The 23,297-nt window shown below is 38.0% G+C and overlaps 1 protein-coding gene across 1 annotated transcript in view; it reads left to right on the forward strand.

The window, feature by feature from the left end:
• Positions 1-1,531: 1,531 nt before the first annotated feature.
• gabrr2a (gamma-aminobutyric acid type A receptor subunit rho2a) overlaps positions 1,532-23,297 on the forward strand; it is a 30,337-nt gene continuing 8,571 nt past the window's right edge. The window contains exons 1-6 of the mRNA XM_052153877.1: positions 1,532-1,656; positions 3,700-3,806; positions 14,352-14,419; positions 18,517-18,740; positions 20,049-20,131; positions 20,242-20,382. Of these exons, the coding sequence (XP_052009837.1) occupies positions 1,532-1,656; positions 3,700-3,806; positions 14,352-14,419; positions 18,517-18,740; positions 20,049-20,131; positions 20,242-20,382 (748 nt within the window). The remainder of the gene's footprint in view (positions 1,657-3,699; positions 3,807-14,351; positions 14,420-18,516; positions 18,741-20,048; positions 20,132-20,241; positions 20,383-23,297) is intronic.

The following is a 23,297-nucleotide window of genomic DNA, read 5'->3' on the forward strand; positions in this document are numbered from 1 at the left end:
TTGATTTTACATTAAGTATTTTATATTAAGAAATTACAGGTAAATCTTGTAAAATCCTGGCCATTTTTACAGTGTGGTCCTAAGAATAATAATGGCCCTAAATTATAAAATTTGGTTCTAAATGTAATAATTGAAGATTGTTGGCCATTAAACCATACTGAACCATCAGGTATAAGTAAATAAACCATTAGACTAATGTCATTATACTAACTATCATTAATAAAAAAGTGATGAACATTATATCTACAAAGAGTATATTATGTAAATGCATAATTGATCTATCCTTCCTAAAACATAACAAGAACCCTTCTGCCACATTTGTGAGAAGAAGAAAAAAACTAAACATGCCATAGACTTATTTAAGCAGTTGAGATCAAGAGCATGTTCTTTTGATGCCAGTGGCAGTATGACACACACACACACCCCCTTTTTTTTTTTTGCCTGTTGTTTCTGCATCATTACATGCATCTAGAATAATGGCATTTCTTGTTTTGTTGAGTGAATTTTTATTAAAAATGCAAACATCTGACTATTTAATAAGTATTGCATGCCAGTCAGATTTATTGTGTCTTTTGTTATGACTGCATATCAATGATTTCAATGATTTATTGCCCGTTAAAAAAAGGGAACTTGAATGTAAAGTGATAAATTACATCCAGGACCATGCGGTTTTTAATTAGGCTATTACATTTAGGTCCAACAATGATCATATTTAGACCTTTTATTGCATTTAAGGCCTTTATTACATTTAGGATCAAATGTTATTACATTGACACAGAGCCTTTATTAAATTTCAGTAGGATCAATTATTATATGTTCTGCCCTCCACAGGCAGAACATTTCAGTAGAGCTTCAGTGCAAGTTTTGCATATTTGGAGGCACATTCTTCAAATTTTTACATTATATTATCTCATCCAACACCAATAACCTCACTTTTCAGTGTAGACATGAACAAATCTCAAAATAAAGCCTAAGATTGTGTAATACACAGCAAAGATTTATTACAGATTCACTGCATTGCATTAATATCATGGTGAGCCAAATAGAATCACGTGGAATTGCACATATTGTAGCCTAACATCACTCACAGAAGATGATGTGATTTTTGCATTTGTCATTTAGTGGCTGCATTTCACTTATGTATTAGATTTGGAAGCGTTAGTAGTCTTTGATGCACAGCTTTTTGAGGTCATATGTGTCTTTCTAATCTCTTTTTTTCCTCCAACCGTACATACAACTGTGGAAAACGCGCGTGTGTGGCGCGCGCCGCTGATGCCATGTGGTAACAGCGGCGGTCCGAGCGCTTCTAAACAGCTGTGCTGCCGATAACTAATGACAAACAGAAGACGCTGCGCGGAGCTGGCCGCATGTATAGCGCTCATATTTAAACCATCGAACAAATCGCGCGTGCCACAGCGATGCGAAACTATTCCTGCGCAGTGAACGGAAAGATGCTGCCTCTCGCGAGCCGCGTTCATGGATTAAGCTGGATTTCAGGACACACCTGTAGATTTTTCACCTGCTCTGCATAATGCCTTATCTGAGATATTTGCTGATTTTAGCGGTCTGCCTGGGCTCGTTTGGGGAATGCCTAAATAAGCGCGCCACGAGAGAGAGGAGGTGGACAGGACCCGTGGAAACTCAGAAGCACGGAACGTAAGTGCAAGCACTGATATTTTCTCAAATCAGAAATGTTATGGCACTCAGATTTTAGAAAGACAATCTTGGACTGGCATCTGATTGTAATGATGTGAAATACATTTCAATTACACAGTACTGGGCTCTTTGATTTATTTCGCGAACATTGAAGATGAGGATGTTGATGATGTTTGTGAGAAATGGAAAGTTTAAGGATGTTGATCATGATGATTATGGTGGTGGTGATAATCAATGTGGCAATAATGAGATTGAAGATGAGAGACAGTAACTATAATGAACTCATAGATATTATTAGGCTACATTTGGGAGTCAACCAATATGGATTTTTGTCGTCCGTTAGATATCTTGCTATATCCTGTTACCAGGGCTGGATTGGTAATCTGGCATACCGGGCATTTTTCTTCGATTTTTCTTCCCAGTCCACCCCTAACTGTTACTACTGTATTTATAATACTATTTTAATGTAGCCTATATTATTGAATTTAATGAGAAATAATAAGACTTGCACAAATGGTGACACAAAGTGTTTTTTTTTTTCATCTGATCTGACAAGCCAGGCATGCTTCAATTAAGGTGTCAAACAATATAAATGATCACACAACTAATTATTAAAAATAACTTGCATTGACCAAACAAGTAAACATGCATAATTATGGATAAAATCACCTGTAAATGTTAGGGTTAAATGAAGACTTATTTAATGCGATATTCACTCAAAGTCACAAGGCTGTTGGTTGATTTTGATACAGACAAAAGAAAGAGCTAACATTTCTGTTAATAGGCCATGTAGGATTAGTAATTGACTGATGTTGATAATCTTAAAGTGATGATTAATCAGCCTGACCGATATATCGGTCTTTCACTAATTACAAGAACATGAGAACAATGCTAAGATTCTTATTTATGTATTCAGAGATACCAGTATTGTTTATCAGAACTGTGGTGATGGGTCTGGTGATGTTATTAAACATGTTGCAATGGTGACATGTCCATTGATGAGTTCCACAGGAACAACTGTGTTTCAGAGACTCATGTTTCGACCACCTTTATTAGCCTGATTCTGTTATGACAGCAGAGTCCCATAAATGAGGCCAGACGCTGGGGCGCAATTAACATGACCCAGACAGACAATAGCCTACTGACACTGAACTGAACATGCAGTGCCAGGCACGTTTCGCCCATCAGCCAAGAACTGGACAGTACGTTGGCAAAAAGCTGCCCTTACAATTAGCTCACAGAGGTACAGCCTCATGGATTTTATGACTATTAAATTAAAACAATCATAGAGTCCATAAATCTGCAAATTTCCATGAGAAAATCCAGCAGTACTCATGTATTCAGTTGTGGCAAGCTGCCTCTGTCTGATTTACTCTCAACCTGAAATAAATTACAAATGGCAGGTAACAGTCGGGAATTACTATTTTTATTCTTTTAGGGTCTATGGGTTGTTCTTGTCATGGATGGATGGATGGATGGATGGATGGATGGATGGATGGATGGATGGATGGATGGATGGATGGATGGATGGATGGATGGATGGATGGATGGATGGATGGATGGATGGATGGATGGATGGATGGATAGATAGATAGATAGATAGATAGATAGATAGATAGATAGATAGATAGATAGATAGAATGTATAGCCATTACTAGAAGTGCTTAAATTCAAGTTGCATTGAAAGTTATTGCACAGGTCACTAAATATCACTAAATAATGGTCCTTATTCAACTGGAACATATTTGGGACTCATCCAAGTGTCTGCCGATAAGATGTAGTGTTTAAATGTAATTTGAAACAGCTCAGTTCATGCTGCCTTTACAATTTGTCTATACAAACGGCATGCATGATCTTAATCTGTCATTATATTTTGTCTCTGCATTTTCATGGAAATTATATAAACGTCATTGACTTTGAGAGTTCAAGCTGAATTTTTTGTTTAACCTCTAATAGATTCCACATAACAATAGGGTGTACTGACCAAATTCATGATAAAAGAGTCTGATCAGATTTGTTATGCCATTTGAACTCTTTTTGCAGGTCCCTGGCCAAGAAGGCACCAGACATGACAAAATCGAGGAGACTGAAAACGGATCAGTTGTTGAAAGTGGATGACCATGATTTCACCATGAGGCCAGCGTTTGGAGGTTAGATCATCATTCTCCTATATAGCATTGACCAAATCAAAATTATGCAATGTATCTTCCTTAATTTCCATGACAGAGCTACCAGAAACCTATTATAGACCTTCAAAGACGGAAGGTTTGATGTCAGCATCTTGCATCAGAAATCAAATTGAAGATATGTCAAAAAAGACAGCTGAAAAAACTGAGTATCAAAAAAATCTCAACATGCTGTTGAGAAAAGGCAATAATTTATCTTTTCTTACTATACATTTTTGCTTGAAGACCTTGACTATATTATTCTGGATGCACGCTTATTGTTTGTATAGGCACTGTTTGCACATATTTAGTATGTACCACTGGAGAGTATCCAGGACAATATTTGACCAGCAGGCATACAATCTACATTGGCTCCCTCTAGAGGGATAAACAACTTTCCCATTAAGCACTGTATTGGCCTGTAATTAAGGCTGGGCTTTCGGTTTAACATGAACACATACAGTTTGAGAATTCGATTTTAACTGTGCAGGTGTTGTTGAATTTAGCTATTGTTATCTAATTTATAACCATACAGTTGCCTGTATAGTGTATCATATAATACACTTACCATACCACATAGTCGTGAACCATAACTTTATAATACATAAAGTAATACACATTTTTATTCAGTATATACAGTGGAGTTTAAAAACTGACAACATTGGAAATTATGGGGTTCTTTCATTTAAGCCTGGAAGTAGTAATTTGAAATTTTTTAAAGTTAGGTTGTAAAATAAAGAAGAAATATGAACTATTATGCACTATTTCAAGGCCTTTAATCACATATAAGCACATTTTTGATATTGTACAAAAGGTAATATTTCCTTGCTTTCATCATAGCACATAATATGATATTTGGAACATTCTCAAACCGTGCTGGATAACATGGACCATCAGATTTTGCACAAACGTGTAGAGTCCTTGGCGGCTCGTGAGCATGCTGTCAAAAGGTGGACCAACCATACACAAAGAAATTATGAAATTCATGTAAATGCTAAAATGTAATTTGTTATGAAAAATGTTGTTTTATAGTTGAAAAGAGTGGAAAAAATTATTCACTTTTAAACCCCACTTTATAAAATGGTTAAGAATGAACAATCAATATCACTATACCACTATAATTTCTCACTCCAATTTAAGGCAGCAATATTGAAGCTCTTGTGTTGGACAATGATATTTCGCTTTTGGAATAACAACTAGAGATTGGGCTAGAAAAACTCATCATGTTTTGATGTAATTAATGCATTCGCACACATTTGCTTTGACCTTGATTTCCCATATTTCCTCTTTCTCTCTCCAAAGCAAAACCTTTTTTACTCCCCCAGATCAATAGCAGTCAGGCATGCTTTTAAGCTCTAGGCTTGTCAGATGGAGCTCCGTACACAGTGCTGAAGCTTTTTACACAAGTTTCATTCGATTGTCACTATGATCGGTGTTTGGTGAGTTAACAATCAATCAGTTCGCATAGCAGCAGCTGGATGTTTGCACAGATTGCTCCTCTGAGAAGATGGGATTTTTAACATGGAGATTTCTTCTAGTCTACCAAGGCTTGAATGGTATTAAAGGATGACATAAGAAGGAGCTCAAGGATTCTCTTTGTACAACATTTAAAAATTTGAGCAGTCAAGGCAAGGAACTAGTGTAAGTCCTTCTTCTAGGCCATACGGTACCCTATCATTTTTTAATGATATGTTTCTTTAGAGAACAAAAGGGGAAAATGCTCCAGCGTTTGATGCTCTTCTCCTCCTATGAATAGAATGTCTGAAAAGTCACTTGTTTTGGATGCTCTGACTCAGGCATACGTTTGGGAATTGGGCTTTGTACAGCAGGGGGTCACAGCAAAGGGAATGAAAATAGCCCAAACATATTCATCCCTACACAAACGGATTCAGATCTGACATCTCCATCAGAGATGGATTGTTGCATCTGTTTTACTGCGGAAACCTTCACAATATGATGTAATGAGTTCACAGCTGTCATCCAATGCCATTGATTCATGGTATTATAGCATTTTCAACCAGGCAAGCTAAAATGCACTGTAAATGTTTATAATTTCTAGTTGGATTTATAACTGAAGTTTGCAGTTTTTATATGAAAATACTTTCTCCTATCCCGGCTTAATATGCATACGTAATTGTTTTTTACAGTAGGTTGATTTGCCTAACAACTGTAAACAATGTTGCTCTTTAAAACATTGCTTTGTTCACATTCCAGCACTGTGAAAATGGCTCAACCAATGGCGTGAGTTTGAGGCGGAGCGTGACGACTATGAATATTAATCAGTTTTAACTAGGCTTGCGTTCATATTTCCATATTTACGCCGATTTATTAATTTAGTTTTCTATCTCTTTTATTACCAACACATTTATTTTGGGTGCTTTTGATTCTTTTACTCATCTTTTGTTTTGTTTTTATTTTATTTTTTGTTTTATTGTTTTTATTTAATCTTTATTGTAAATCACTTAATATGAGATGTTTTTTAAAAAGTGAGAAATAATATTAATATGCCTAGATGATACAATATGTGTCACTCTGAACTAGCCTCCCATATGTATATAAGCCACAAATGTTTCAATATTTATTTACATGAGATTTTTCTGTTGTCGGTTGGACTCAATCTGCTTCAAGTCCGGTTCCCTCTTAGTCTTTGCAATAGGCCTACTTTCTCTATATACATTTTTTTTACCTATTCATAGTAGTCTATTATTGTTATTAATAACTGCTATTTCTCAACAGTTCTGCAATTTTCAGACGTGGACATGATTCACAAAATGCTTATCGTGAGCTGTTTTACTCAGAAGCTACTTCTGCAGCTGCATAAATGTATTTACACAGCAACAATCGTGGGGAAACAATGTATCATGCACACAAATTTTATATTTGTGGAAATAACATTGCCAACTGTATTAATACTGGTGCACAGCCAACAGAATGCTGATTAAGATGTGCCAGTGCGGTTGCCAGATATTCAATCAGGGAACGATTACACATGAATATGACCAGTGTTGTATTAAGTATCCATTTGTCATACTTGAGTAAAAGTAATGTTACCTTTATGGAAATTGACTCAAGTAAAAGTTAAAGTAGCTCATGAGAAAATGACTTAAGTAAAAGTATTAAAATAACTGATATTAAATGTACCTAAGTATCAAAATTACAAGTACATTTTATAAATTAGGGAACAGTTCATTAAACCCATGGCAACTTGTTTGATTGTTGGTGCTCATCATTTACTTGCCCTCATGACATCCCAGATGTGTATGATTTTCTTTCATCTGCAGAATGCAAACAAAGATTTTAAAAGAACATTTCAGCTCTATAGGTCAGTTCAATGCAAGTGAATGGTGGCTAGATATTTCAAGCTACAAAAAGCACATTATGGGAGCATAAAGTTATCCATACTACAACAGTGGTTCAATGAATATCTTCTGAAGCGATTCAGTTGGTTTTGGGTGAAAACAAACCAAACCAAGACTCATTTTCACTGTATGTCTTGCCATTGCAATATCTAGGCACGATCATGATTTCAAGCTTGATGTCACTTTCCAGTGCTTGATGCATGCGCAGAGCCCTAGGTGGTTTTATAGGAAGTGTAATCGAACTTAAAATCCTGATTGCCAAGAAGAGTGCCAATGTCAAAATGTATAGTCGAAAAAGGAGTTGTATTTTGGTCTATTCTCACCCAAAAACCAATTTGATCCATTCAAAGACATTGTTGTCTTATGGAGTCTAATGGATTACTCTTATTCTGCATTTATGTGCTTTTTGGAGCTTTAAAGGTCTGGCCACTATTCACTTACATTGAATTGACCTACATAACAGCAATATTGTTCTGAAAATATATATTTTTGTGTGTGTGTTCTAAAAATTAATTAAAGTCATTCACATCTTGGATTGAATGAGGGTGAGAAAATGATGAGAGAATTTTCATTTTTAAATTAACTATCCCTTTAATGGAACATTCAATCACATAGATAATCATATTTATGGGATTATGGTGCCAATAAGCAACCACACAGAACCCCCTGGCAACTGCATAGCAATGTGCTGAAACACAGTTAAAACAACTTAACAGCAACAACCTGACAATGTCAAGTGCAAAGCAATGTGCAGAAAACACAGAAAACTAGTTTAAAACTAATATTGTTGGAAATTTTCACGAGTGCAAGTAATTATTCATACACATCATATCTTGTTTAAATGTAAAATGTAAATGTAATTGATTGACTCTTTTATGAACAGGTCTCCTGGAAAGGCGGGAGACTGATCGCACATAACTTTATTTCACAGCTCTCAAAATGTTTAAGCCTAAATTTATAAATGTAATTAGTCGAAGAAAAAAAAATGAACTCACATGAGCAGTTTCTTGTCTTCCCCAGAGACAGACGATGGATCACATAATCTGGCGCATGCTTCGCATGTGATTTTGATTCAGATTCCTGATTCTCAAAGCGAATAATTCAAACCGCTTTTTGAATCTTTTTGTTTAGTTCAGAGGAATCAAATTTAAAAGATTAGACTCAAATGATTCTCTCAACAAATCACACATCACTTTCGCCATTCTGCATGCATCTTTGCATGTACTGCTGTTATTTTTAGGTGTTCAATTGCAAAAATAATGAAAGTGTTTGGAAAATTAACCAATTTCTCTTCAATATATAGTAAAGTGAAAGTAAAATTCCAAAGAAATAGTTATACAATATTATTTATACTTTATTGTACTCAATAAAGTACAAATATTAAGAAACTGTGCTTAAGTACAGTAACAAAGTATTTGTACTTCATTACTATACACCTCTGAATAAGACGTTGCATTTCTATTCTTTAGTGCCTACTGTCAGACATTTTGGTGACCGTGGCCCATTTTTAAAGGATCCCAAAAACACAACCCGCTTTTCTTCGATTTTAACCCGTGAATGTGTTTGCAAATGAGCCCAGTTTGACATAAAACCCTGGCAATGCTGCAGTCACGTGTTGCTGCTGATCTGGGCAAGAGAGAGCAAGAAGACTCGTTTGCAGCATGCATCAGCGCTGTTCAGAAAAACTCAAGTTTCTCACTTGATGTAATTATTTTTTTATCTTCATGCATTATTTTTGGTCATATGAGAAAAGTATTCGAAAAGTATTCTACCAAAATTTTATCTAAAACAACTTACATTCAAAGTATACCTCAGTATGTTAATCAGTATGTGCCTCATGAGAATCAAACTCATGACCTTGTTGTTGCTAGTGGCATTCTTTACTGTAGCATTGTAATGTCAACAAAGGCTTTGCTAAGAGGTTTATTAAAGGCATAGTTCAACCAAAAATGAAAATTCTCTTATCTTTTATCACCCTCATGCATCTAAGATGTGTATGACTTTCTTTCTTCTGAAGAACACATAGATTTTTAGACAAATATCTCAACTCTATAGATAATTTCAATGCAAGTGAATGGTGGTCAGACCTTTGGAGTTCCAAAAAGCAGATAAAGGCAGCATTTAAGTAATCAATTTGACTCCAGCGGTCTTCTGAAGTGATCCAGTCGGTTTTGTGTGAGAACAGACCAAAATATAACTCTTTTTTTACTGTACATCTTGTCATTGCAATCTCTAGGTATGATCAGGATTTCAAGCTTGATTACACTTCTTGTGCTTGTCATATGTGCAGAGTACTAGATAGTGCTATAGGAAGTGGAATCGAGCTTGAAATCATGATCGCCATGGAGGCTTGGTTTATATTGAAAAAAGGAGTTACATTTTGGTCTGTTCTCACCCAAAACCGAGTGGATTGCTTCAGATGACATTGCTTAACCCACTGGAGTCTTGTGAATTACTTTAATACTGCCTTTATCTCCTTTTTGAGCTTTAAAGGTCTGGCCACCATTCACTTGCATTGTGTAGATCTACAGAGCTAAGACATTCTTCTCAAAATGTTCCTTTGTATTCTGCAGATGAAAGAAAGGTATACACATCTGAGATAGCATGAGGGTGAGTAAATGATGGGAGAATTTTCATTTTTGGGTGAACTATTCATTTAAGGGACTTATTCATTTGGCTTTGAGTAAGAGTGTGTCATGAGATGCTCAGCAGGAAGGACCCAAATGCAGGGATGCAGTAAACAATACAATAAATAACTACCAAGTTAAAAAAACAGAGCCAGCCGCCCAACCAACCAACCAACCAACCAACCTGACTCACACACCAAACAAACAAAACAATTCAGCACAGGTGATATAGGGAGAGGTAATTGGGAGCGCAGGTGCCACAGATGATCAGCTGATTGGTAATGATCGTTGTCAATGCAACTGGAGCTGGCTAACTCAACATGGCATCTGAAAGACACAAGAGCGACAGAGAGACAAAACCAAAACAGGCAAATACTCAGACAGGAAATAGAGACAATCAGGGGAGGCACAGTCAGGCCAGACTGTGACAGAGTGAAACTGTATTGAGTTTTGTAATGTTCCTTTCCTCGTTAAACGTCAGGAAAGCTAATATTTGCTGTCGCTCAGCAAATATATATATATATATATATATATATATATATATATATATATATATATATATATATATTTTATTATTATAATTTTTATTTTATTTTATGTGTTTTGCTATATTTAAGAGGTTGACTCAGAACAATTATAATAAACTGAATATGCAGTAACCTGATTAGTTTAATGAAATAATTCACAAATAATAGTAATAAAATATATAAATAAACAAATGCAAATAAAATACTGTCATCATTTACTCACCCTCATCGTTGATCCAAACCTATATGATGTTCTTTCTTCTTTGGAACACAAATGAATACAGCCTCAGTCACCAATCACTTTCATTGTGTGTAAAAAAGATACACAAAAGAAAAACAATTATGACAGAAGTTTCATTTGGCAAAAATTACATTATGTATTACATTTACATTTATGCATTTGGCAGACGCTTTTATCCAAAGCGACTTACAGTGCACTTATTACAGGGACAATCCCCCCAATATATATATATATACACACACACATTTGATAAAACTATTTATAGGAACTATTTCTTAAACTATTTCCTTTGCATTGTTATAAACATTACTGTTTTACCACAAACAGAGTATCATATTAAACAATGCATTTTAGCATGCCTTTCATTGTCAAATTGCAGTATTAATTTTAAGCAATGAGGTAAACGGTACCTCAGGTACTGTATAATGTGCAGTGTGTACTGCAGAAATGAGATTTACTTAAGAAGCAAAAGAGAATTGCTAATGCATGACTGCAGTCTGGTTTTATTCCAGAGAAAGGGAGTATTGCTTGAAATACATAGAGAACAAATGTATACTGTAGCATTCACAGTGTGTTTATGGGTCACAACAGGGCAGTATGAATTTCTTCATGTGTAGGATTAAACATATTAAGGATTTGTTTAATGTTGTATGATAACAACATATTGTTCTCTCTGCAGAGTACACAAGATGTGTAATGGTGCAATTATTACACATCTCTTTGAAATATTTTGATTCTGAATGGTTATTCGTGGGATTCTGTAGCTAAGTATCATTTACCGTTATCCCAGGCAAACGATTTCCAACATAGCTGTGTTAGTTTCATGTTTCTCATATCACTCTGCAGTCTCTTTTGTGCACACTATAAAATAATTTCAACTCATATTAATATTTAATGTGCATTTATTAATTTATTTGGTATTGAGGTGTGTAAAAAACAGGATAATATATGGTCATCCAGTCATAATCACCAAATAAACTCTTTCAGGGTGAGAAGAGACCTAATCCCCTTGTCTGATTTTATGTTGCAATAATTACTGGTAGTGAGTGTACATTATCTCTCATATTAACACTGATAATTACTGACTTTCCAAGAAATATGGAAAAAACCAACTGAGCAAACAGCATTCTCTTATCAGTCATGAATTGGACTGAAAGATCAAAAGATATCAAGTAGCATCTCCATGAAAAATACAGTAGAAAATGGATTTCCATAATGGTGAGAACTCTGACATTCAGCAAAAAGGGTCAGTTATCCTTTAAATCAAACAACATGTGAAACTGAGTAAAACTGTAATCACATTAGATTTTGCTACCCTTCAGTCTCTCTCACTTTCTCTTTTTTGTTTGTCCGCTAAAGACTTAAGCGGTCCTCGCTGATGGATTTGTCCATCTGGAGGATCGCTCGATCTGATATAGACCGGGGCGCTGTGGCTGTAGTGATGAAATTAATCTGGCAGCGGTTTGTGCTGCCCTGTGGATTAGCACATGTTACAATCTCAGCCTACCCTGCCCTGCAGACAGCTGCTTTAAAGACCACCCACTAACTATACTTAACCCAGCAATCAACAGCTGAAAAAAATGGCCTTAGCAACCCTTGAAAAAAAAAAAAAGAATAAACTATTTGAATGATATCCTAGGTATACAGAGTAGATACATTTGAAATTAAAGGTAATTAGTCATTTTTTTTCTTGTTAAAAAAAGATGAACCCTTAAAGTGAACAGAAAATGAGTAGTACTTTTAAAAAATACCTTTCATTTTACATAAGGGGCCATGAGCTGGTCGCCTCATAGGGGCAAACATGTTAAATGTGTACCCAGTAAGTTTTTGCTCATGTCGTCTTGGACTTACACTGACACCTAGGGGCATGGATGCAGCATTATTCAAATAAAATTGTTTTCATTTAAAGATACCATTGTAGAAAATCTCTATGCACAGTCAGCCATGATTTGTTTGTGAAAATGTATAATAACAGGCGGTTATTGAGATTAAGTGAGTAGTTTTTGGCTGGTCATTTGATCGTATCATGGCAGCCCCCTTAATAAAGTCATAAAATTGCAATTGATTCTTTGGGAGTAAATTGCTTTATATCAGTAACCACACTGTGATTGGCCACTTTCACTTGTGGAATATATTAATCATGGCTGACTGTGAATATACAGACTGATCCCACTGTGAATTTGGTGACAGCAGGTCAAAAGTTCTTCAGCTGAAATTGGTTTTGCCGAAACTCAAACCACTGTCCCCAGTGGCGGAAGCTGGAAGTGATGTTGAACGCATAGCATGGGTAAGTTCCAGTTTCCTGGCTAAATGTACACAGAGTGGCGCCAAAAGCAAGTTGTATTTTTAGTTGTAAATTATGTAATACAGTCAACAGGAATCCATATTTTATTAACCATACACCTTAACCTAAACCCCAACCCTAAACCTAACTGTCAGTGGCAACCTCTGAATCGCTCATCATTGATTAAGCTAATGCAATTACTTCCTGGTTTCCATGGGACCAGAACCCATACATAGAATGCTGCCATATCATTCATAGCAGCATAAACAAAAAATACTGAACGCGCCTTTAAAGCTGAATGTGTAATATCTGCACCACTAGCTTTGCCAAGCAGAACTGCAAAAATAGTGACTGTTTTCAAACAGCTTTGCTGAACCCTCTGCCATAGGTCGCCCAAACAGAAAGTCCCCGCCCCAAACTCAAGCCATTGGTTGAACCACTATTGCTATGTGGGTCTGTTCAAGATTCTCAACTAAACCCCACAGAGCCATAGTATATACACCTTTAGGGGAAATAAACCTAAAAATGGCTTTTTTATAGTTGTCTCTGCATATTAAGCTGGGATGGGAGAAAGCATTTTAACATCAGAAGAATTACACACTTCAACTTTAATGGTAAAATCTTGGAGCTTCCAAGCACAAATGTCAACTTTTCTAAATCAACCTTTTTCAAAGACTTGAAGTGGTGGCTACACTGAGATAAAAGCAATCCAACTCAAGGTCATCCTAAAGGTTTCAGACCCCAACGAGTGATATGAAAACCCTTGATGGTACATGACAGGGAAATTGACTGGATGGTTCCAGTTTGTGCTGTATGTGAATATTTATACAGATGAGTGTCTGGATTATTTAAGCAAATTTCGAAAAGTCATCTCTGCGGTTTGCGTCTACTGGACTCTTGTGCTTGTGCATTTCATGAAGGTTTTTTCATAAGCTGCATGTTGGTAAGTGATGTGTAATGGCAAGTTTCAGTAGGTGTCAGTATCATTTTGAGAATCAAACTTTAATCCACCATTTACCATCTCCATTAATCTCGTTGGATTACTAGGAGTATAGAGACAGTGGAATGCGCTGGAAATCTTGTTTTGTCCAGTGTCCTTGCATCATCCCTGTCCATATGTACAAGCCGCCCCCTACCCATTTACCATCTGAGTGGCAGATACCCCTATCACACTAATCCTGGTAAAGAGCAAAGGTTTATGTTGGTTACAAAAGACCTTATGAGTGGAGCTCCATGTAGGGTATCAAAGCTTGAGTTGTGGTTGAATGATCTGTGAGCAAGGCTTGTCCTTCTCAACAGCTAGTACATCTTACAATCCGTCAGATGTCAAAGTAGCTGCTAAGCCCTTTGTGAACAGATCAGGCAGAAAGAAAAGAAACTCTGTTTCCTTTAAATTACATTTGTGATTTGATATGGATTTGGATTTGTATATTTTGTAAATGGGTTAATTTTTTTTTTGTTTGTTTGTTTGCTTGTTTGTTTGCTTTTTCAGGCCCTGCTATTCCAGTGGGAGTTGATGTACAAGTGGAAAGCTTGGACAGTATTTCAGAAGTAGATATGGTAAGTCTTCCTAAGCAATTCCAGTTCAAATGTACATTTTACATTACCAATAGAAAACAAAATGTAAAAAAAAAATAAATAAAAATAAAATAAATATATATATATATATATATATATTGTATTTTGTAATAAAATGAAAATAAAAATATAATAAAAAAGACAAAAAATTATATATAAAAAAATATATGCAATAAAACAATTTTTTGGAGTCCTTCTTGTATCAAGTTCTTACATACTTGGGTGACTCTCACAGAAAGAAAATTCCAGGTCACGTTTAAATCTAAAAGAAATGAAATTAAATGTTTTAAATAAATAAAATAAAGCATATTTATGCAGAATTCTTGTTACCAAATTACTTCCATTATTCTCAGTGTTGATTTTCATCAGATTCCATTATCTGAAATTCATTAACCATCATAAATGAATTACAATGATAAAAATATACAATTAAAATATGTATTAAAATGTATATATGTCATTATTACAGTAATTAGAAGGAGATTACAGGAACGAGACTGTCTTGATAATAATGTAAAAAAAGATCTTAGAAAAAAGATCTTAACAGATCTAAACAAAGCTGTCTTTCTCTTCAAGCAAAATATAATTTATTAAAACAGAATTCTTGTGAAATTGGGGTGAAATACACATGGACAAGTTCTTGACAGGTTTCATAAGATTCACCCTCACATTCATAATTATGTTGCATTTTGCCCTTTTATTACTGCCTTTATTGCAGTTACTGTGTCCCACTAGGATATTCTCAAAAAAGAGATGCTGAGTCTCTGATGGGAGAAACTTTGATTATGAATGTTGTCAGTATATGACAACCATGCTTTCACTGTGTTCTTTTGTTTTGGATTTCCCTCTTGGTCCATGCCTTCATGTGGTGTAACATAGAAACTGTGGCGCTGTTGTTGACCATATATAATTACTGGCTGCTCCAAATGTTTATTGTTACATAATTAAAAGAAAGAATGCAGGAGGGATGATCTGCTTGTATTACATGCTTTCATGTTTTTAAAACAAACTACAAAGAAAAAGAAAACGTTAGATATCTGAATTTATGTATCAAGAAAATGGGAAAGTCTCTCATAATCTGTCAAGAACATGTTGGGGTCATATTTCACGGTAAATTGAAAAGAATGAGAGAAGAAATGATATTTTGCTTAAAGATAATTTAGCCTTCTTTTAGGACCATTAATTTTTGTTTGCATTCTGACATTAAAATTAAGCACTTACTCCCCTCCCACCCCCATTTCCATTATCATAATGCAGCAAATATATTTTCATTACTGTAATGCATAAAAATAATTAATTATTATTTTAATGAAGTACTTATAGATCATGGTAGTATCATTAAAATGCACTATTTTACAGTAATGAGAATCACCATTGAGAATAATGAGAATTATAAAAACACTAATGTAAAATGGTAAAGAGAAGGAAAATGTCATGAAAATAATGTCAGAATATAATATATCTTAATGGTCCTAAAATATGCTTTATTTTCTTTATAGTTGATAACATTTATTTTTTATTTTATTTGTCTTATCCTAATGTGTGCATGTGTCATAAAGGATGGTACAGTGTCCTGTGCAGAATATTGATTAGCAGAAGAGATCATTACAGAATTATTTGGACTGTATAGGAAATTATTATTACACTCTAAATCAGGGGTCCCCAAACTACGGGCCGCGGGCCGAATACGGCCCGCACCCACATTTGGACCGGCCCTCTGAACAATGCCATGCAGAGAAATATTTTTACAATTTAATTTTAAATATGTTTTAATCATATCATATTTGTATTTGATAATACATATTGGCTTTCAAAATAAAATTTCCCTTAGTTATAATTATTAAAGTAGCCAAATTATTTGTTAGATTCACCCGTATTAACGATCCATCGTGATCGAGCGGGTGCACGCGATCCAGCAAGAAAATTTAAATTGACAACAAAATGGCCAAACGGTTGGGAAAGAGAAAAGCTGATTCAGAATGCAGAAAAGTGGACAAGTGATTATTTTTTTGTTCAATGCAAAGAAATGGCTGTTTGCCTCATCTGTCAAGTAACAGTCTCCGTGTTCAAAGAATAGGCTACAATCTGCGCCGACACTATGAAACCCGCCACAGAGACAAGTACGCGAGTTTACAAGGCCAAATGAGAGCAGACAAAGTGTGGAAGCTAAAAAGTGGACTATCTGCTCAGCAAAATACGTTTGTACGGCAAACCCAGTTGAACCAGTCATCCATTCGAGCTAGCTTTCAGGTAGCTAAACTGATTGCAACCTGCGGTAGGCCATTCAGTGATGGTGAGTTCGTAAAGAGGTGTGCCCCGATAAGAAAGACGTGTTAAATGCGGTGAGTCTGTCCGCAAGTACAACCACCAGACGAATTGAAGAAATGGGGTATAATGTATATGCCCAGCTGAAGGGAAAAGTGAAAGAATTAGATTTTTTTGCATTAGCGCTGGATGAAAGTAATGACGTGCAGGACACGGCACAGCTGCTCATTTTTCTTCGCGGAGTTAGCTCAAACTTTGAAGTGTCCGAGGAGCTGGCAGCCCTAAAAAGTCTCAAAGGTACTACGACAGGGGAGGATATTTTTGGTAAAGTGTGCCAAACGATAGAAGAGTTGGATCTAGACTGGTCTAAGCTGGCCAGCATCACGACTGACGGAGCTCCTAGTATGGTTGGCGCGTCAAGGGGACTGATAGGACGCATGAATAGAGAAATGGAGGAAAGAGGTCTCATGCCCCCTTTACAAGTACACTGCCTAATTCACCAGCAAGCACTGTGCTGCAAAGTTCTGAAGTGGGAATCGATTATGAAAGTGGTGGTGTCATGTATAAACTTCATCAGAGCAAACGGACTTAAACACAGGCAGGTCCAAGTCTTTCTGTCCGAGCTTGAGTCTTCTCACGGAGATGTGCTTTACCACACAGAAGTCCAATGGTTAAGCCGGGGCAGAGTTTTGAGGCGTTTTTACGAGCTTCTACCCGAAATCAATGTTTTTCTTCTGATAAAGGGCAAAACTGTCCCAGAACTGATCGACAAAAAATGGAAATGGGACCTCGCCTTTTTAACAGATGTGACAGAAATGTTGAATGGCCTCAACGTGCAGCTCCAAGGCAAGGGGAAACTAATATGTGACATGTATTCCCACATAAAAGCATTTGAGGTGAAACTAGCACTGCTTGTGGGACAAGTGCAAAAGCAAGACTTCACCCATCTCCCTGTTACCCAAAGCCTCTCAGCTGAGAAACCAGTGGTCCTACTCCCAGCTGAAAAGTCAGTGGAAGCGCTGGAAATGCTGAAGGCGGCGTTTGATGTGCGGTTCCGTGAGCTACATGTCCACGCTAAAGAAATCCGCCTTTTTCAGAACCCTTTTGCAGCTGACATTGACGAAGCCCCCTGCCTTCTTATCAGTTTGAGTTGGCTGAGTTACAGAACTGTGATGTTCTGAAAGACGCGTTTAAGCCCAACAGTCTCATTGAATTCTATACTGCCCTCCCTAACGAGACCTACCCAAACATCAGAAGGAATGCAATGAAGATGTCCACACTTTTTGGCAGCACGTATATCTGTGAGCAAACCTTTTCACGCATGAAACTGATGAAAAATCCGATGAGATCAAGACTCACTGATGAACATTTGCATCAGTCTTTGAGACTGGCTGTGACAGGAATGGAACCTGACATTGGACTTCTCACCAGCCAGAAACAAGCCCATAGTTCACACTGATTAGCCTAATACGCATGAGTAAGTAAATAATTTGATTTCAATAGCAATGAATATGAAAAAATGTCATTACGATAGTAATAATGCTCTTTTAATAGGCTATATATCACTTGATATGTATGGTGCATAAATAATAAATTAATCTGGCATTAGGAGGCATAATACTGTAAATCCATTTAAAATCATAATAAAATCTCCACAATAAATCACTCCGGCCCATGCCATTTTCTGTTAGACTACGGCCCTCCATTATAGAAAGGAAAAATGATGTGGCCCTCATAGAAAAAAGTTTGGGGACCCCTGCTCTAAATGAATATTTTGAAAGTTCTCACTTTAAATTACTTTTCCAACTTTGTAGGACTTCACTATGACATTGTACCTGAGACACTATTGGAAGGATGAGCGCTTGTCCTTCACCAGCACCACAAATAAAAGTATGACTTTCGACGGCCGTTTGGTGAAGAAGATCTGGGTTCCTGATGTGTTCTTCGTCCACTCGAAGAGATCTTTTATTCATGACACCACCACAGAAAATATCATGCTGAGAGTGTTCCCTGATGGACACGTTCTTTACAGCCTGAGGTAATTAAGCAAAATAGCAGTTTCCCAACACTAACATTTCTGACTTTTAAGTGAGGCATCATAATTCTGATTATATGCAAGTTATTTATATATGTATAGAGTTTAAATGCATTCATAGATGCACTCATATTTATTAGCCTGATTTATTATTGTACATTGTGGGAAACATATATTAATATTAGTTAATATTATTTTGGTTATTTAGCAGCTAGCATTTCACCTCCAAGCAACTGAACTCCTGCTTGTGGTTTCCTTTAAATAAAATGTGGTTAGAAAACAAAAGCATGTTGCTGGGCTTAGGCATTTGCATATTGCTGTGGTGTTAAAATTAGAACTGTGCTTCTGGACTGTGATGTTTTTGCCATGTCTTTTGTGCTGCGAGTTAAAAATTAGGCCAAGCTACCTGCGTGCAGGCTATAATCAAGGGCTAGCACGGAGTTCAAAGTCAAATTTCAGACACTGTTCTGGCTCCAGGGAAAGTGTCATTATTGATGAGACTGGCCCAGATTATTTCCATTGCCAACAAAATGATAGATACCACTGAATGAGCTGATGATTTACTATAAAAAACACAGGAAAGAAAAATAGAGGGGAAATGAGATGAGCTTAAGTAGCGGTTTGATAAATACCATTCTGGACAAGCATTACTAAGCACATTTACATTGCATTTACATTTGTTCAAGGCAGATGCTTTCTTGCCAAAGTGGCTTAAAATAAATGACTGAAAAAAATCCTAGACTAGTTTTACAATTCTTCTTTGCAAGTATAAAATTGATTGATGTTTAAACAGTCAGTGCCTATGACTGAAACTTCAGCAGCAAAAATAGCATTAAGAGTTTGCAAGTTTGATTCATTTCAGTTAGTGAGTCAGATCACACTGTCAGTATTTTTCATATGTTAAAATATTTTAGTCAAATGTTTTTTTTTTCTCTCTATTACTATATGATATTTTATTACATTGGTGCATAAATGAAAACATGCCTTGATTTTTTAACTGCAGTCAATATTTTGAATCTACTTGGCTACAAAGATTGATTGGATGAATGATGGTTCCTCTGATTGAAAGAAGAAAAAAGAATCACTGTTTAAGCCATTTCAGACCAAATGCATAAATACTGACATATTTTTATAGAATTTTATTTAAAAGCTATTTTGCCCAAACCAGTCCTATCAGCTCAGAATACTTCCAAGCTAATTGAAAATCCTTTGGATTTTGGTTTGAAAAAAGTGAAGGAGGAAGTGTTTGTGAGGACTATGATGAAAGGAAGATCTGAGAGTTTCTAATCAGTACTTGGTTCTTGTGTCCAGGGTGACAGTAACAGCAGCCTGCAACATGGACTTCAGTCGTTTTCCGCTGGACTCACAGACCTGCTCTTTGGAATTGGAGAGCTGTAAGTGAATCACAAATATTTAGTGCATTTTTAGTGTTATTTTTAGTGCAGCACATGTTCAATTCACGCTGCCAGTTTAGTTTTTCCTGAATTGGATCCCTCTCTTCTAGACGCCTACACGGATGAGGATCTGATGCTGTACTGGAAAAGTGGAGATGAGTCTTTGAGTATAGATGAAAAAATATCCCTCTCACAATTCCTCATACAGAAGTTTCATACTACCTCTCGGCTGGCATTCTACAGTAGCACAGGTATCGGTTGGATTGTGACAATATGTTTAAAGGGATAGTTCACCCAAAAGTAAAATTTTCATCATCCTTTACTCACTCATGTTGCTCCAAACACGTATAACTCTCTTTCTGTGGAACACAAAAGGGAATCCATTCAGTCACCATTCACTTTCATTATACTGTATGAAAAAAATGCAATGAAAGTGAATGTTGACTGGTAACATTGCGCATAACTTCTCATTTTGTGTTCCAAGGAAGAAAGTCATATGGGTTTGGAACATATGAGGGTGAGTAAATGATTTTTGTCAATTTTCTTTTTACAATTACTATTACAAATCTGTTTGGTGACGCTATTGTTGGCACAGTAATTACATGTGCCAGCTTTAATATATATTTTAAAGAGGTATTTTTTAAATAATTTTTTTATACCCGAGGTCCACTTATAATGTTAATGAAGTTTTTTTTTTTGCACTAAACCGTCTCGGTTACCTACGTAACCTCGGTTCTCTCTAGATGAGGGAACGAGTATTGCGTAAGCTAGCTTACGCCACGGGAAAGATTAATCTTTTCTGAGATATTGAAGCCAAAATATTATCCTTAATTTTGTATCATTTGTCAACGCAGTGCAGCAACTGCAGACCTTGAGCGGGCTAGCTAGCGAGCTCATTAGTTGCTCTGCGGCAACTGCTGCAGCCTATAGACGAACTTGCGTGAACTCGCGCCCAATGAGAGGCGCCCACGCGCTCACTGTCCCAAAGCCCGCCACAATGGGCGTGGCTAGGGTGCATATAAGCGCAGTTCGTAGGCTGGAACCCTGGTTTTCATTGAATGAAGCGAAAATCGCTCGCAATACTCGTTCCCTCATCTAGAGAGAACCGAGGTTACATAGGTAACCGAGACGTTCTCTTACGAGAGGTTCGCTCGTATCGTAGGGAAAAACAGAGCGGCGGTGCCGGTCTGTGTGGAATGTGTCCCATTAGTGCAGCTCACCAGGGGAGCTGTAGCGTATTAAACCGCTAGTAGTTTTGCCTGCAGAGCGGGCACTTCCAGATTGTAAAATCTGACAAAGGTGGAGGGGGAAGCCCAGCCCGCTGCCACACATATGTCCTGAATGGAAATCCCGCTGGACCATGCCCACGAGGAGGCCATGCCTCTGGTGGAGTGAGCCCTAATGCCTAATGGACATGGCAGGTCTTTCGACACGTACGCGGCAGCAATAGTGTCCACTATCCATCTAGACAGTGTCTGTTTCGAGGTGGCGAGACCCTTGGTGCGCCCTCCGAACGAAACGAAAAGCTGCTCAGCTTGTCTGAAAGAGGCGGAGCGCGCAGTATACAATCTCAGTGCTCTGACTGGGCAAAGGAGATTTGTGTCGCGTTCGCTATCGGATGCTGGCAGAGCCGATAGGGAAATAATCTGTGCTCTGAAAGGAGTACCGATCACCTTGGGGACATAGCCGTGTCTAGGCTTTAAAATGACCTTGGAGTCACTTGGTCGAAACTCCATACACGCAGCGCTGACAGACAGCGCGTGAAGGTCTCCCACACGTTTAACTGATGACAGGGCAGTCAGAAAAACGGTTTTGAGTGAAAGGTATTTCAAATCCACGGATTCAAGCGGTTCGAAAGGGGGGGCTTTCATAGCTTCGAGAACTACAGAAAGATCCCAGATAGGAACCGATGGGGGGCGCGGGGGGTTCATCCTTCTAGCTCCCCTGAGGAAGCGGATGACCAGCTCGTTTTTTCCGTACGTGGCGACGGCCGCCACGTACACTTTGAGCGTGGATGGGGATCTGCCCTTATCCAACAGCTCTTGAAAAACACGAGCAGTGACAACACCCCACATGTCCGTGGGTCCAGGTCTCTGTCGGTGCACCATTTTGAAAACACAGACCATTTGGACACATAGAGTCTTCTCGTGGAATGGGCTCTAGCGTGTATGATAGTGTTCATTACTCCTTCTGGCAAAGCGACGGGTAGTCGTTGATCACCCACGCGTGCAGCGCCCAGCGCTCTGGGTGGGGATGCCAGATCGTGCCGCGAGCTTGAGAGAGGAGATCTGCTCTCACTGGGATGGGCCACGGGGCTGTCAGTGACAGCTGCGTAAGCTCCGGGAACCATGTCTGATTCTCCCAGCGCGGGGCTATGAGGAGCACCGAGTGACGCTGCTTCCTGATCCTCTGCATTACCTGTGGCAATAGCGAGACGGGAGGGAAGGCGTAAAGCGGGCGGTTGGGCCAGTCCTGGGCCAGTGCGTCCTCGCTCGAGAAAAATACTGGGCAGTGAGAGTTCTCTTCTGACGCGAAGAGGTCTATCTCTGCTCTGCCGAATATTTGCCATAATTTCTGGACTGTTTGAGCGTGCAGGGACCATTCCCCTGGGGGAACATTGTCTCTGGACAGTCTGTCTGGGCCGTCGTTCAGGTGGCCTGGCACGTGCATCGCCCTCAGCGAGCGCAGGTGGCCCTGGGACCAACTTAGTATGCGTTTTGTCAGATGGAAGAGGTTCCTGGATCTGACACCGCCCTGACGGTTTAGATAGGATACCACAGATCTGTTGTCCGAATGGACCAGGACGTGGTGACCCTGAATGACCGGGAGGAAGCGCACGAGCGCGTACTCGACCGCTATCATTTCCAGACAATTTATGTGAAGGAGCTTTTCCTAAACTGACCATAGGCCGAAAACCGGCGAGCCCTCGCAGACCGCGCCCCAACCCGTGTTGGACGCGTCTGTCGAGATGAATTTTTGGCGAGATACAGCTCCCATCGTCACTCCCCGCTGATACCATTCGGCCACCGTCCAAGGCTGCAGAGCTGATATACAGGTCTGAGTCACTCTGATCGGCTGGCGGCCTGTGGCCCACGCCCGGCGAGACGCGCGGGTGTTTAGCCAATGCTGAAGTGGGCGCATGCACAGTAAACCCAGCTGAAGTACT

This window comes from Xyrauchen texanus, chromosome 22, assembly GCF_025860055.1.
Source record: "Xyrauchen texanus isolate HMW12.3.18 chromosome 22, RBS_HiC_50CHRs, whole genome shotgun sequence".
NCBI lineage: Eukaryota > Metazoa > Chordata > Actinopteri > Cypriniformes > Catostomidae > Xyrauchen > Xyrauchen texanus.